Source organism: Taurulus bubalis, assembly GCF_910589615.1.
Source record: "Taurulus bubalis genome assembly, chromosome: 16".
Classification (NCBI taxonomy): Eukaryota; Metazoa; Chordata; class Actinopteri; order Perciformes; family Cottidae; genus Taurulus; species Taurulus bubalis.
In genome coordinates this window covers 23,145,012-23,162,048 of record NC_136604.1, presented here as the reverse complement: position 1 = coordinate 23,162,048, position 17,037 = coordinate 23,145,012, and the positions used below count along the sequence as shown (strand labels likewise).

The following is a 17,037-nucleotide window of genomic DNA, read 5'->3' as shown; positions in this document are numbered from 1 at the left end:
AAAGGAAAATGCGTAGTTTTTCAGATGGATATCTATCTCATATGAGGACGTGGTTAGCGTAGCTTAGCATAAAGACCGGAAGCAGGCTGGATGTGTCAAACTTTTTGAAATACACCACTAACGATTAACATGTTGGATCTTGTTTGTTCTGGACAGCAGAAACATATACAAGTCTAACTTTGAGTAGTACAAAACAAAACAATTTTACAAGCGTCAGCGGGGCAGTAAAGTGTAGCGATTTTCTGTGGAGCAATAAAGAATGGTGGAATAGTAAGTTAGCTAGAACATTTGCCAGATGTACACTGGTAGATATCTATCATGCTAATTCCACCCTGTTTTAAAAAAAAGCTTATTTTCTGTAACCAGTGTAGTATTAAAATATTGTGGAATTAGCAAGTTAGCTAGATAACTAGCCAGATGTACACTGGTAGCTAGCTAGCATGCTACTTCCACCATGCTTTTTTAAAGCTTATACCCTGTAACCGGTGTAGCATTTAAGCATGGTGGAATTAGTGAATTAGCTCGAAATATAGCCAGACTGGTAGCTAGCTAGCTAGCATGCTAATTCCACCATGCTTTAATGTTACACTGGTTACAGAAAGCGATCGGGAACATAGTTGTCACTTGCCTGTTGATAGCATTAAATTGTTAAATGTAACTCGTTAACTTTTTTACGCTTCTTGATGTTACTTTTTAGTCGTGAATATAAAACGTCACCTCAGCGAGTCCGCAGCTCGCTGTGAGTCGGTTTAGTTCACATCGGACTTCTTATGTCCTGCTCCTATTTCATGTCTTTTGGCCTCTTTTCCATGTCCCTTTTTATAGGTTTCCAACAACATAAAAGTATTTGTGCTAAGCTAGGCTAACCACTCGCTCCGTACTAAACGCACAGAGATTGAAACCCATCAAAACATCTGGATCTTGGAAAGAAAGCTAAAATGGAGCTAAACATGGTTGATACCATTGTCCCTGATACTAGTTTCTGATTGGACGGACTGTTTCCGTCACGTAACCAGACGCCTCAAACAAAGATCACAAACCCTTTTCTTGTCCTGTTAGCTTCACACTTTAAGACTTTACGTCTCGTTGTGCGCCATCCTTTTCCCCGTAGAAGAGAAGAACCGGCTTCAGGTGAGTATTGATGCGTCGGCTTCGTGGATCACAGCACCGGGTGGTCGGTTTAGAGCTGCGTCCTCCAGAGACGCCCACATGATTGACAGATGACCGCGATAACTGTACAGCTGCTCTGCTACCGTGGGTGTGTGTTTGTGTGTGTGTGTGTGTGTGTGTGTGTGTGTGTGTGTGTGTGTGTGTGTGTACAGTATGTCTCCTTCTATACAAACATCTGGTTCAGTATTAAAACCTCACTTGGCACAGAACGCGATGACTGAATGCAGGGTACCAACAAACGGTTCCCCAGGACGGCGTCCATTTGGCCGCCACTTCCTGTTTGTCCGCCTGCAGCCCTCAGTTGGTTTAATCCACATTGGAACGTTCCGTTCATCCTCCCTGCATACAGTCAGAGTGGTTCAATCCGTCCTTCCCTGTGGAAAAGGTCACTGGTACGATCCACTGAGCCGAAGGGGCTTTGTTTTTATGAACGAACCCTGCAAACGGGCCACAATAGTTCCCTCCGTCCACCCCTCCTGTGAGGCCAGTTTGGACGGATCAAGAAGGTTCATTGGGGCCCAAAAAAGGTAGTTGAAAACCATGACCTTTGACCCCCCTCCGACGACGGCCTACACAGCGTCCCTCTGCTTCAGTTGTGCCCCGCCACTAAGTCCGTCGGCGGGCGCATCGGCATCTTCGGGGGAGGCAGCGGCCTCGGCGGCGGCGGCGGTTTGGCGTTGCCCAGCCGCGGACTCGCCGCCGCCCCCCCCGCCGCCGCCGCCGCCGCCGCCGTCGCTGTCGGCTCTGTCTGCTGGGATCGGAGGAGGCGGCGGCGGGAGGCGGGGCAGCGACATGGAGCCGTGGTGGTAGTGCAGGTGGTGGTGCGGGTTGTGGCGAAGGTGGTGGCCTCCAGGGGGAGGGATCCGGGAGCAGGAGGACGGGGGAGGCGTGAGCGCCGCCGGCCTCAAGCTCTGGATCCGCCGGCACTCCTGGCAGATCCGCACGTGGCTGCAGCCCTGCAGGAAGCTGCGCAGCGGGGCGGGGGGAGCCACTAGGGCCGACACCGGGGGAGGCGCCGCGCAGGTGGTGGCGTTGGCGCCCAGCGGGTCCTCCAGCAGCCTCTGTGGCCCCGGCCCCAAATCAGCGAGCCCTCCCATCCCTCCCATTCCTCCCATGCCTCCCCCGCCCGACAGCGTGCCGGCGCCACTGTACAGTTTCCCGTTGCTGAGGCGCATCTCGCGGACCAGGCGGATGGGCCGCGGCGTGGCCAGGGCGAGGCGCGACGGGTGGCGCAGGACTCCGCCCCCGGCGCTGCTCAGAGGACGGCGCCGGCGGGAACGGGAACTCTTCTTACAGGAGACGGCGTTCCGAAACTCCGTCAGCATCTCCTGACAAACGGACACCTGAGAGCGACAGACGAGGACCAACATGACATTTATTATTATTATTTTGTCGTGGATTACTTTTTTCATAACCACATAGTTTGGTTTTAAACATCATAAAACTGTGACGTGTGATTAAAATGCAGTTTAGTACAAATCATGAAGAATGTTTATTCTCATTTTGTTTCATTACACAGATTATGAGTTCTGGTATGAATTAACTTGAGATGTTTCAAAACAATTCAGCAAATAAAACAAACAGGAAGTTTGTTTGTTTTATTTGTTGGAAGAAGTTACTGAAGTGTTACTGCAAGACATTCTGAAAAATGCACATTCTGATTAGCTGCAGACACACACACACACACACACACACACACACACAGGACCACAAGCGCACACACACACACACACACACACACACACACACACACACACACACAGGACCGCACACACACACACACACACACACACACACACACACACACACACACACACACACACACACACACACACACACACAGGACCACACGCGCACACACACACACACACACACACACACACACACACACACACACACACACACACACACACACACACACACACAGGCGGATGACCTACTGAGGCGTTTGGGCTGAGGTTGAGGCCGGGGGCGGGGCAGGAGGAGGACGAGAGAGGAAGAGGAGGAGGAGGAGGGTGATGATGAAGGTTTACCTCGTCCGTCTCGGCGGAGCGCCGCGTCGACCAGAGGAACTCCATGATGGCCACGAAGACGGCGATGATGAGGCCGCAGATCAGGACCACGAAGATCCCACCGATGTTCTCCATGCCCAGACCTGAAACCAGCGACGAAGTTTGACATAGGAATAGACTTCTATACAACCGAGGAGTCGCCCCCTGGTGGTCAGGAGAGAGAATGCAGCTTTAACACATGAAGCATAGACTTCTATACAACCGAGGAGTCGCCCCCTGGTGGTCAGGAGAGAGAATGCAGCTTTAACACATGAAGCATAGACTTCTATACAACCAGAGGAGTCGCCCCCTGGTGGTCAGGAGAGAGAATGCAGCTTTAACACATGAAGCATAGACTTCTATACAACCGAGGAGTCGCCCCCTGGTGGTCAGGAGAGAGAATGCAGCTTTAACACATGAAGCATAGACTTCTATACAACCAGAGGAGTCGCCCCCTGGTGGTCAGGAGAGAGAACGCAGCTTTAACACATGAAGCTTTGGCTTCACTCTTCAGGACCAGAGGTCTCACATCCATTTTTCAAGAGAGGGGACTAAAATGCTTTTAATTTGTAGGGTTTCACTTTCAGGACCTTTCTGTCTTTGTGAGGACATGAGAGAGATGTTTTAGCTGATGATCACTGTGTTCATACACTCACACAGAAACTGCTTAACTGCATGTCTTTCCGATTAAACTATGCAGATGAAAAACTGTGTTTCTTGTCGGGGATTGATTTTTTCATGTGCAAAGGTTTCTGTTTCTCCATGTCTTTATTATCAAACTCACAAACATCAAAACAAAGCAGTCATCGTTGTCGTCAACAAAAATCTTGACTTGCGGGTTCAACAAAGTTAATTAAATATACTGGATGAATAAATACTGATGTAAACAGAGATACGGATGAGTATATAGACGTATATAGAAGTACAGCGACAGTATAAAGGGTCCGCCTGGAAGAGTATAAAAGAAAAAGATGAAGACTGAAGTTCAAAGGTCAAACTTGTGAAGTATGAACATGAACTATTCATTTGTGTTTGTGAAGAGCTTATGAGGGAGACGCATACAGACACAGACACACACACACACACACACACACACACACACCTACACACACACACACACACACACACACACACACACACACACACACACTTTACTGCATGATCAGCAACAAAGAGACACTTGATTAGTCTTTATGGGTCTTAACAGGACCTTAATGGCTTGATTTGCTCAGTCTTCTCTCTCTCTCACACACACACACACACACACACACACACACACACACACACACACACACACACACACACACACACACTGACGTGATGTCCCTGTGCCCTGGGGAGGAAGCTGTTGCTGATCAATACCCTGACAGCTGATTGGCTGCTGAAGGGAGGAAGTCGATGGACACAAAGCGTCTGCGTCTAGATAATAGAAACGTCGCAGGAAAAAACTCCACCGCCAATCGATGCGGAGAAAAGACAGAAAAACTAGATTTCATATCGGATGATGGAACGATGTCGAGTCAAAAGATGTTTTATGTTTTTATGTCTCATCGCACACTTCATGAAGCACAACTAGAGACAGGAAGAAGTTTGGATCGCCTGGAAATCTTCACCAGTCGTTGGTGAACACCAGGAGATGAACTGCCGTAACTTTGATGATCGTCTCACTTTGCCCTCTAGCGCCACCTGCTGGTTCGTATTTGTGTCCGATACTTTCCCAGTTTCTTTGCAAGTTTAGATGTTAGCATTCTAACATGCTAAAGATGGTGAACGTGCTAAACATTGCACTCGCTTAGCATTTAGCTGAGTGAAGGCTAACAGTCAGTTAGCAGACTTAGCTCGGAACAATGACGTCAACAGATAATTAGTCTGCAGTTTGTCTTTTTTCTAAAGTTCGTCAGACATCAATGATAACTTTGATTATCTGTTAATCTTTAAAGTAATTAATTCAGAAAGAGCTTAAAGCTTCTTCTTCTCATCTAAAAGTCAATCGATGGAAAAGGAATCGACAACAACTCCGTTAATCCTTTCAGTCGTTTCTCAAACAGACAAAATGAGCTTCTGTCTGTCTTCTCTTGGTAAATTAATTATCGTGGGGCTTTGGACTGTTGGTTCTACTGGTTCTCCGTTCAGACTCACGCATATGAATGCAGTGTAATCAACATGAATCCCATGAAATCAATTATTATCTCAACTACTAACGGAATCCAGAACGAGGAAGTATGAACAGCAATAGATGAGATGAGATCGCGAACCCGAATGAGGAGTTTTTTTATCAGAGAGAGAGAGAGAGAGACAAAGAGACAAAGAGAGAGAGAGACAGAGAGACAAAGAGAGAGAGAGACAAAGAGACAGAGAGACAAAGAGACAGAGAGACAGAGAGACAGAGAGACAAAGAGACAAAGAGACAGAGAGACAAAGAGACAAAGAGAGAGAGAGACAGAGAGACAAAGAGAGAGAGAGACAAAGAGACAGAGAGACAAAGAGACAGAGAGACAGAGAGACAGAGAGACAAAGAGACAAAGAGACAGAGAGACAAAGAGACAGAGAGACAAAGAGACAAAGAGACAGAGAGACAAAGAGACAAAGAGACAGAGAGACAAAGAGAGAGAGAGACAAAGAGACAGAGAGACAGAGAGACAAAGAGAGAGAGAGACAGAGAGACAGAGAGACAAAGAGACAGAGAGACAAAGAGACAAAGAGACAGAGAGACAAAGAGAGAGAGAGACAAAGAGACAGAGAGACAGAGAGACAGAGAGACAGAGAGACAAATAGACAAAGAGACAGAGAGACAAAGAGACAAAGAGACAGAGAGACAAAGAGACAAAGAGACAGAGAGACAAAGAGAGAGAGAGACAAAGAGACAGAGAGACAGAGAGACAGAGAGACAAAGAGACAAAGAGACAGAGAGACAAAGAGACAAAGAGACAGAGAGACAAAGAGACAAAGAGAGAGAGAGACAGAGAGACAGAGAGACAAAGAGACAGAGAGACAAAGAGAGAGAGAGAGACAAAGAGACAGAGAGACAAAGAGACAAAGAGAGAGAGAGACAAAGAGACAAAGAGAGAGAGAGACAGAGAGACAGAGAGACAAAGAGACAAAGAGAGAGAGAGACAGAGAGACAGAGAGACAAAGAGACAGAGAGAGAGAGAGACAAAGAGACAGAGAGACAAAGAGACAGAGAGACAAAGAGAGAGAGAGAGACAAAGAGAGAGAGAGAGACAAAGAGACAGAGAGACAAAGAGAGAGAGAGAGAGAGACAAAGAAACAAAAAGACAAAGAGACAGAGAGACAGATAGACAAAGAGACAAAGAGACAGAGAGACAAAGAGACAAAGAGACAGAGAGACAAAGAGACAAAGAGACAAAGCGACAGAGAGAGAGAGAGAGAGAGAGAGACAAAGAGACAGAGAGACAAAGCGACAGAGAGAGAGAGAGAGAGACAAACAAAGAGACAAAGAGACAGAGAGACAGAGAGACAGAGAGAGAAAGAGAAAGACAAAGAAACAAAGAAACAAAAAGACAAAGAGACAGATAGACAGATAGACAAAGAGACAAAGAGACGTCTCCTTCCAGGGCTTCCAAAGTACCGATAGCAGAACCGATAACTGGGTTTTCACTACTTTAGTGAGAACCGGGTCTCGGGGGAATCTTTAGATCCCGGTGAGTAAATCCAGGAAGACGAGGACTCGTTTGTCTCCTCTGGGCTGGAGGTCTGAGGCGTGACACCCACCTTTGGCCCGGTGGTCCTCCTCCTTGAGGCACTGCCCGCCCTCCCACCAGCGGCGCTTCAGGATCTCCAGCCGGTTGCTCTCCTGCAGCTGCAGGATCCCCAGAGTGATCTCGTCTCTGTAGGGAGAGCCTGGGGACAGACGAGAGCCGCCATCACACAGGATACAGGCTTATACCTTCTGCTGATGAACTGAGAAAGACCGAAGCGGCAGCTGCATCATCTCGTTTTGCACCTGAAGTCGGCCGCCTTCAAGAACTAAATAAAAACCTGTTGATGGGAACATCCACTGGTTATTAATTGGTCCATTGAAAAGGGGCGGGTCTTCACCTCTCTATGGATGTATTTCCTCTTTTCATCCCACTAAAAGCTGTTAATTCACCTGACCATGTCATAAATGGGAAGTTTTTTTTGGGGGGGATACCGAAAAAGAAGGAATGTACACATTTAAATAGTGAAAGTCGGGATCCCCCTACCCCCCAGGGTCAGGACCCCTCTGGGACCTGATTCAGAGTAATAAAGCCCTGAAGCCCTGAACAGGATCCATCTCTTTGGTTTCCTTTCCATCTCACCCTCACTTCCTCTCCTCCATCCGTCTTCCTTCCTGTTTCATTAAAAGAGACAAACAGGCAGCAGGAAGTGGGCGGGTGTCTTTCAAGGTAAAAGATAATTCAAAGTCTTTTACAAAATCACGACACTTTCACTGGTTTCGACACGTTCATCTTTCAGAATGATTCATCGTCGCCGCCTGACTTCCTCTCTGAAGCCAATTACCTCGGTGGGCAAGGTTCCAACAGAACGATCGTCTTCAGATAATCGTTCTTTCCCTTTTTTTTCACTTTCTGCTTTAAAGATAGTTTTACCTTTTGATACTTTAAGTACATGAAGAGGCACTTTTTAATGGAGTGTCTTTATATTTCAGTATTGCTACGTTATGTTTAACGCACCAGAACTCCTTGGTTATGTTTAGTAGAACATTCTGGATTGAGTTAGAATAAATATGCCGTTTCGCTCGGGAACAACTTTTTTTCCGGTACGACTTTATAAAAAATGTCAACAAAATGACTCCGTTCAGTTTAGTCAACAAATCCACTGCAATAAAAGCAGAACAGTGTCATTGTTTATTTCTGGTTTCACAAGGTGTGCAAGAGGCATTGATTTAAAGTCTCAGATGTGAATTTAGGCTTGAAGTTGAAGTTATTTCTGGTTTGACTATATTCATCTCTATAACTGTTCCACACCCCTGTTCAGTAACTGGTTTTGATTTAGTTGTGTTTGAACCTGGTGGTTTGGGTACTTTTAAATACTCTTTAAGGACAGAAAGGATCGTGCTTTGAGTTAAAATGACTCCTTTGTGAAGTCAGGGGACCTTCATGGCTCCACTAATTACCACCTGAGGGAACGCCGGTTGGACCGGGAGAGAGAGACGAAGCTCTGAACTCCCGGAACACGGAAACCAAAATGACTTTAAAGCAGCGGCGACTTCTCGTGTCCTCGTTTGAAGCCGATGCTAATCGCTCTCTGTCAGTCAACGCGGTTAGCATGGGAGCCGGCGTCCACCGGGCCAGGTTGACGGGCAGGCCGGGCCCTTAAATACTCATATTTGTTTTCTCCGTCTTCCCGACGATTCTCTACTCTCCACATATGTTCCTCCTTCCTGCATTCACTTTGCTAATCCATGCACGAAGCACTCATCCCCGGAGACGAGGCGAGCCAGACGCTGGCGAGAGCAGGCCGACGCCAAATTGGAATCCGGTCGGTTTTAATTTGCCAAAAGAGCAGCAGCTGCACAGAGAATACGACCCGGTTACCAGCGGAGAAGCCCGGCGGACAGACGAGGAGCCGGACGGAGCGAGAGGAGGCCTCAATATATATATATATATATATATATATATATATATATATATATATATATATATATATATATATATATCACGCACACACAGGTTGGTGCTTGTTGACGATGGATTCGTTCATCTGGGGACCTGCAATCTGATCTTATTGTAAATTCTCGTCAACATTTGTCCAGTTAAACTCCAGTTTCAAAAATTCCCGAAATTTTTGTGAAGGTCCCTGCAAACTGAGTTTACAACAAAAAAGGAAACAATTAAAAATGAAGATTGATACCACCAAAGTGACGTTGACGATATATGTACTGTATATGACATTCTAAATTTGACCGTATTCCTAATGGAGCATTTAAGGATTAAGACGTGCGATTTGCCGACGTTATTCTGGTTTTCAGCTCTTTAGAACGAGCCTATTGACTCACCCAGAGGCATGCTGGGATGCATTGACTCACCCAGAGGCATGCCGATGCCGTATCCTTTGGTGTCCAGCAGGCCTCCGATCTGCGTGAGGTTGCAGTTGAGGCTGCGGTAGTACTCGTTCATGGTGCTCTCCATCAGGAAGGCGTACTTGGAGTTGAGGACGCGGGCGATGCCTTCCTCCGTGCTCTTCACGAACACGCTGGGCTGCTTGGAGTTCATGTAGTTCCACATCCGCTGGTACGTCTGGTACCGCGAGTTCTGGAGGAAGAAGAGGAGGAAGATGAGGGAGAGAGAGAGAGAGAGAGAGAGAGGGGTTTCTCAACATCCGTCTACCTTTCCTGTTGCTATCAGAAATACTTTATTCTCCCTCCAGAGATGCATCATGGTGGGAACTGAACCTGCCCCCCGCTCACCATGAAGAAGGTCATGGTGGACCCCCCGTGGATGGTGCCGTACTGGATGTTGGTTTGGTCGGCCAGATCGTCCGGCGACTCGATGGGAGCCTCCATCCTCTGCACCGTCAGGAACGCCGCCAGGTTGGCCGTGTAGGACGAGATGATGATGAGGGTGAACGCCCACCTGAGAGGGGCAGAGATGAAGAGTTCACCTTTATTTAGCCGGAGAACGCTTCTCCTCGTGAAGGAGCTGCGAGTGGAAAGGGGGAGGGAAACAGATGGAGAGAGCTGCAGGAAACCATTTCAAGATGTTCAGGTAGTAACCATCAACCTAAACATGAAGGAGACAGAAGTGATGAGCAAGGGAATTAGGAGGGGAGCCGAGGGAGGAGGAGGCAAACAGAGAGGGGGAGGAGGAGGAGGATATGATGGAGGGAAGGAGGAAGTTGAGGTATGAGTGAGGCATTAGGCATCGAGTAAAAAAGAAGACAAAGAGTTTGAGCTCTGGTGAACACATTCAATCATTATGTCATACTCTGAACATTCCCCGTTGTGATTGGCCGGCCGGCCCAGTGGGCAGGAAACAATGTTGACATTTTTGCAGAACAAGGACGCGTTCAATGTCAACCTTTTATTTTGTTGCATTTGGTAAGAGCATGTCTTCTACGGGTTGTTACGTATTAATGCTTGTTAAACCGCTACGTTACGTCATTACGTTACGTCATCACGTTACGTCGTTACGTTACGTCATCACGTTACGTCATCACGGTACGTCGTTACGTTACGTCAATACGTTACGTTACGTCGTTACGTTACGTCGTTACGTTACGTCGTTACGTTACGTTGTTACGTTACGTCAATACGTTACGTTGTTACGTTACGTCATCACGGTACGTCGTTACGTTACGTCAATACGTTACGTTACGTCGTTACGTTACGTCGTTACGTTACGTCGTTACGTTACGTCGTTACGTTACGTTGTTACGTTACGTCAATACGTTACGTTGTTACGTTACGTCATCACGTTACGTTGTTACGTTACGTCGCTGCGTTACGTCGCTGCGTTACGTTGCTGCGTTACGTCGTTGCGTTACGTCATCACGTTACGTCGCTACGTTACGTCATTACGTTACGTCATTACGTTACTTCATGTTACGTTGTTACGTTACGTCGCTGCGTTACGTCGTTGCGTTACATCGTTGCGTTACGTCGTTGCGTTACGTCGTTGCATTATATTGTTGTGTTGTTAAGTTACGTTGTTCTTTACGTTGTTATTTACATTGTTCATTACGTTGTTCTTTACATTGTTCATTACGTTGTTCTTTACATTGTTCATTACGTTGTTCTTTACATTGTTCATTACGTTGTTCTTTACATTGTTCATTACGTTGTTCTTTAACGTTGTTCTTTACGTTGTTCTTTACATTGTTCATTACATTGTTCTTTACGTTGTTCTTTACATTGTTCATTACGTTGTTCTTTAACGTTGTTCTTTACGTTGATATTTACATTGTTCATTACATTGTTCTTTACGTTGTTCTTTACATTGTTCATTACGTTGTTCTTTACGCTATTCTTTACGTTGTTCTTTAACGTTGTTCTTTACGTTGTTATTTACATTGTTCATTACGTTGCTCTTTACGTTGTTCTTTACATTGTTCATTCCGTTGTTCTTTACGCTATTCTTTACGTTCTTCATTACGTTGTTCTTTAACTGTTCATTACGTTGTTCATTACGTTGTTCTTTACGTTGTTTATTACGCTGTTCTTCACGTTATTCATTACGTTGTTACGCTGCATTATTACAATACGTTATGTCGTCATGTTACATTGTTACAATACATATTTTGTTATGCTGTTAGGTTACAGCGTTATGCCGTATTTTCCAGAACTGTAACCACAAAGTTTTGTTGCTTAAACACAACCAGCGGTATCAACGGGATATTTCCTGAAAGCGTGACTCAAGACTGATGAGAATATTTTTGGATTCATAAACCTCCACAGTTATTATAACCGGTTGTAGAAATGTTCAAAGCCAACATTCCTACTAATAAACGTAAAACTCCTAGTCTATACCTTAAATAAACCTTATTAATGTTGCAAAACTAACAGTATGTATTCATTGCAACTGAAATAAGATGGAACACAAGCACAAGATGCACTTGTTCTATTCATGGAGGAAAGCCTCGTGGAGCCGTGACCTCTCTAACGAGTCACACGGTAAACAGACGTTTGCTGAAGTTTGTGCCGTCGCCATCAGGACATTTTTTTTCGGGCGAAGTGCCCGGGAGGCTGAGAGCCGTCAGACAAATAATGCTGATGGCTGCTCCAGTCCCTCCAGTATCACTCCACCATCTGCCTGACTGCCGCTACTGGGAATAAGGGAGGAGGAAGAGGAGGAGGAGGAGGAGGAGGAGGAAGAGGAGGAGGGAGCAGCAGAGGACACATTGGAGGACTAACACAGCCAGCAGGAGGACGGAGGGTTGAATCTCCTTCTTGTTCAAGTGAATGTTTCTCATGAGGAAACGAAAGCTCGTCTGATTTTAACAGAAATAAAAATAATAATTTAATGAAATACATCATTTATAAATGCATATCCTGAGAACCTTCTGTGTAGTAATTATTGCAGAAACATCATCTTTCATTTAAACATAAACAGATGTAAAATCAAACATGGGGAACATATTTTCTAATAATAAATTAATAAAGAATATAAATGTGCTTGGGTTTAAATAGACTTTATTTTCACGGAAAATCCCATTTTCTATATAATTTATATGCAAGGATATGGTTTATTCAGAGTATTTGGAAATAACCAACCCGTAAAAAGCACACAAACAAACGTCATCTAACCGACGCAGCAGTGTGTACAACTCTTCAGACGTTCATCACATTCAGAAGCTGCTGCAGAGGAAACGAGTGAAACACAGGAAGAGAAAGTGACATCATCACTTTTACACGAGAGACCATCTGCTCACCTTCAGTAATGAGAGAGAGAGAGAGAGAGAGAGAGAGAGAGAGAGAGAGAGAGAGAGAGAGAGAGAGAGAGAATGACATCCTTCACTAAGTGCTTTCACCCAACAGGAGTAGAAAAATAAAAGAATGTTAAGTAAAACTCAGGGACAACACAACACGTAGAAAGTAGATGAAAAACTAATAAAACCAGATACAGAAACATTAAATATTCACTAAATCTTGTGAAAAGTGAATGAAAAAGAAGTTCCAGATGTTCTCAACACCTTCACATCTGTAACATGTCTCTGTAACTGCTTCCTGACGGCCTCTGAAGCCTCTGAAGCCGTCACGGGTTCATCCTCTACGATCCCGCTCCACGGCGGTCAATAAAACGCGTCACCATGAACGCGTCCTGGTGAACACGCCTCTCTCTCCTGGTGAACACGCCTCTCTCTCCTCGTGAACACGCCTCTCTCTCCTGGTGAACACGCCTCTCTCTCCTGGTGAACACGCCTCTCTCTCCTGGTGAACACGCCTCTCTCTCCTGGTGAACACGCCTCTCTCTCCTGGTGAACACGCCTCTCTCTCCTGGTGAACACGCCTCTCTCTCCTGGTGAACACGCCTCTCTCTCCTCGTTAACACGCCTCTCTCTCCTGGTGAACACGCCTCTCTCTCCTGGTGAACACGCCTCTCTATCCTCGTAAACACGCCTCTCTCTCCTGGTGAACACGCCTCTCTATCCTCGTAAACATGCCTCTCTCTCCTCGTGAACACGCCTCTCTCTCCTGGTGAACACGCCTCTCTCTCCTGGTGAACACGCCTCTCTCTCCTCGTGAACACGCCTCTCTCTCCTCGTGAACACGCCTCTCTCTCCTGGTGAACACGCCTCTCTCTCCTCATGAACACGCCTCTCTCTCCTCGTGAACACGCCTCTCTCTCCTCGTGAACACGCCTCTCTCTCCTGGTGAACACGCCTCTCTCTCCTGGTGAACACGCCTCTCTATCCTCGTAAACACGCCTCTCTCTCCTGGTGAACACGCCTCTTTCTCCTCGTGAACACGCCTCTCTCTCCTCGTGAACACGCCTCTCTCTCCTGGTGAACATGCCTCTCTCTCCTTGTGAACACGCCTCTCTCTCCTCGTGAACACGCCTCTCTCTCCTGGTGAACATGCCTCTCTCTCCTCGTGAACATGCCTCTCTCTCCTGGTGAACATGCCTCTCTCTCCTGGTGAACACGCCTCTCTCTCCTTGTGAACACGCCTCTCTATCCTCGTGAACACGCCTCTCTCTCCTCGTGAACATGCCTCTCTCTCCTGGTGAACACGCCTCTCTATCCTCGTAAACACGCCTCTCTCTCTCTCATCGTGAACACGCCTCTCTTCTCGTGAACACGCCTCTCTCTCCTCGTGAACACGCCTCTCTCTCCTCGTGAACACGCCTCTCTCTCCTTGTGAACACGCCTCTCTCTCCTCGTAAACACGCCTCTCTATCCTCGTAAACACGCCTCTCTCTCTCATCGTGAACACGCCTCTCTTCTCGTGAACACGCCTCTCTCTCCTCGTGAACACGCCTCTCTCTCTCATCGTGAACACGCCTCTCTTCTCGTGAACACGCCTCTCTCTCCTCGTGAACACGCCTCTCTCTCCTCGTGAACACGCCTCTCTCTCCTCGTGAACACGCCTCTCTCTCCCTGTAAACACGCCTCTCTTCTCATGAACACGCCTCTCTCTCCTCGTGAACACGCCTGTCTCTCCCTGTAAACACGCCTCTCTCTCTCATTGTGAACACGCCTCTCTTCTCATGAACACGCCTCTCTCTCCTTGTGAACACGCCTTCTTTTACACGTGATGCATTTGTCACGTAATTTGAAAACTTCTGTACTTTTGTACTGTTTTTATTTGAGTTTAACGACGTAATGGACCTGAAGAAAGTAAGTATGTTTTCTTTAACCTCGTTTATGATGGCAGTTTGATCACACACACACACACACACACACACACACACACACACACACACACACATACACACACACACACACACACGCGCGCAGTACGCACCAGACTCCGCTGACGCAGCGCGTGGACAGCGCCCGCGGCATGATCTCTGAGCCCTGCTGCATGAAGCCGCCCACTGGGAACCACAGGCTGTTCCCCAGCGTGTACTGGTTCTCCAGGACGTCCCGCCGCTCCCGCAGGCACGGGTGAGGGTTGTACCACTCGTAGGGGCTGAGCCTGCAGACACACACACACACACACACACACACACACACACACACACACACACACATAAATGATGTTGTGAAAAGATGATATAAACAGAGTTTAATGTCTTTATGAGAGATAATTAGATTGTTGAAGAAAGAAACAGGCAAATCAATTTATACTTTATAGTCATTTTACCTCATGTGTAGTGCCATTTAGTACTCTGAGAAGCTCTCAATAAATAAACCGTATGATTATTATCATCATAAACAAAAAGATTCTTGATGGAGCGTAAAAAAACAAGAAATTACCGTCAGAAAAGAGAGAAAAAGTGACTGAAATACAAATGACAACAGAAATAATGCACGACAAGCAAAGCTGGCATTTGCACGTGCACACACACACACACACACACACACACCTGGCGGCGAGGAAGAGGACGCAGCTGACGGCGAGGTACGCCAGCAGCATGAAGAGCCAGACAGCCGGAGAGAACGGATCCAGGAAAGAGAAGTAACCGGGTTTACGGCCCTGAAACACACACACACACACACACACACACACACACACACACACACACACACACACACACACACAAACTCCGTTAATTGAGCGTCACTCAGGATTATTCTGCAGCTGCGGCGGTGTCGTCACAGACACCTATAGGGGAAAATTAAACTTTGACTTTAAAATTAAACTTAGTTTCATATCTTAAGCATCACAAAGTATTTCACTGCGTCATTAAATGTTGATTAATAACAATCACTTTCATTTTAACCCTCAAAAAACTCTTCGACCGAAAGTCAAAGTAAAAAATGTTACGCTGCAGTTCAGCGAGTGGCCACTAGATGCTGCTCACAACCAATCACTGCTGACTGTTCAGCTTCTTTTTGAACGTTTTCATATAATCTGTTTTGACGCTGTTTTTTGTTTACGTGTTGATATAAATAAACCTAAAAGATAAACGTGTCACGTGGCTCTTTCTATTTGTATTTGTTGAATTAACGACGACGGTTCTTCCCGTGTGTGATGTCAGACAGGCTTTAACTCTCTGGTTCTGGCGCCTCCAGCTGGATGTGCGTCGTGGTAACGAGCCTTGCTGTGTGACAGGCGGCGTCTTTAGGGTGAGAACGACTCCTGGAATTACTGAGACTTCCTTTTGTTGTTTGTGTCCTTTCAGCTCGTCACATTCACGTAAAAAAGCAAAAACGGGAAATTGAAGTTAGGAGCTTTTCAAGCGCTAACGAGCCGCTTCATCACTTCCTGTCTGCTGGAAGAGGACCTAGCAGGCGGAGACGAGCAGCTCCACATTGGACCCGACAGCGGAGGACCGGAGCGGACGCTGAGGCAGTCAACTATCTTTGGCCTGTTTTGGCTCAAAAAGGTAAATACAAATAAAAATCTGAAAGTAAAAATCAGCTGAGAATCGGAGTGGAAACATAAAGGAAGTAAACGCCGATCGATCCCGAAGCCGATCGCTTCCAATACCGCAAGAGCTATGGTCAAATTATGATTATTAAAATGTAATGACTGTGGACTTAAAGATGGTTGTAGTTTTTAATGGACGTGAGTTTGATCTGCAGTCATTTATAGAAAGTGATGCTCCTGTAATGTTGAATATTTTTCCACTTCCGTTAGATTTTCTCATATTTATTGAACAACGCTGAATGTAATTTTAAATATTTTAAATATTTACATTCATTCAAACTTTTCAAACTTTAATCTAATTGCAGCAGATCCATACAAAATGAATCCCTCGATATAAAACGTTGTTCACGTGAGTCTTTTGTTCTGGACTTTACAAAGCGAAATAAATAAATAATAACAAAGAAATAATAATAATAATAACTAAATAAAAATACATACATAGATAAATAATAATACCTAAATGGCTGTGGAATAGCTGAGTGATAATATGTTGAAGACTAATGAATGGGGAGCAGCAGCAGATACACTTACGGTGTGTACGGTTTCTTACCCAGTCAGCGTATTTTTACATAGACTAACGTGCCTAAAATGTCTTTGAATGTCGTGAACTGTGAAGCTGTGAAGGGCCGAGAGCACCACGCACTTGGAGGCGCGTGTGTGTGTGTGTGTGTGTGTGCAAGAGTCAACAGCTTGAGCAATTAAAACGATTAGCATCTTTAAGTGTGCTCGCAGGCTATTCAGATAGACGTGTGTGTGTGTGTGTGTGTCATAATGGGCATTAAGCGCTTCACACTACCAGACATGATTGCCTTGTGACTTATCGAGTAGTTATGATGG

At 46.0% G+C, this 17,037-nt stretch overlaps 1 protein-coding gene across 1 annotated transcript in view; it reads right to left on the bottom strand.

The window, feature by feature from the left end:
- Positions 1 to 1,759: 1,759 nt before the first annotated feature.
- LOC306748945 (glutamate receptor ionotropic, kainate 5-like) overlaps positions 1,760 to 17,037 on the bottom strand; it is a gene marked incomplete at its 3' end in the record, with an annotated part of 52,097 nt that continues 36,819 nt past the window's right edge. Inside the window, 8 exon segments of the mRNA XM_079232177.1 lie at positions 1,760 to 1,885; positions 1,887 to 2,513; positions 3,204 to 3,325; positions 6,954 to 7,082; positions 9,253 to 9,478; positions 9,634 to 9,799; positions 14,629 to 14,802; positions 15,194 to 15,303. Of these exon segments, the coding sequence (XP_079088303.1) occupies positions 1,760 to 1,885; positions 1,887 to 2,513; positions 3,204 to 3,325; positions 6,954 to 7,082; positions 9,253 to 9,478; positions 9,634 to 9,799; positions 14,629 to 14,802; positions 15,194 to 15,303 (1,680 nt within the window).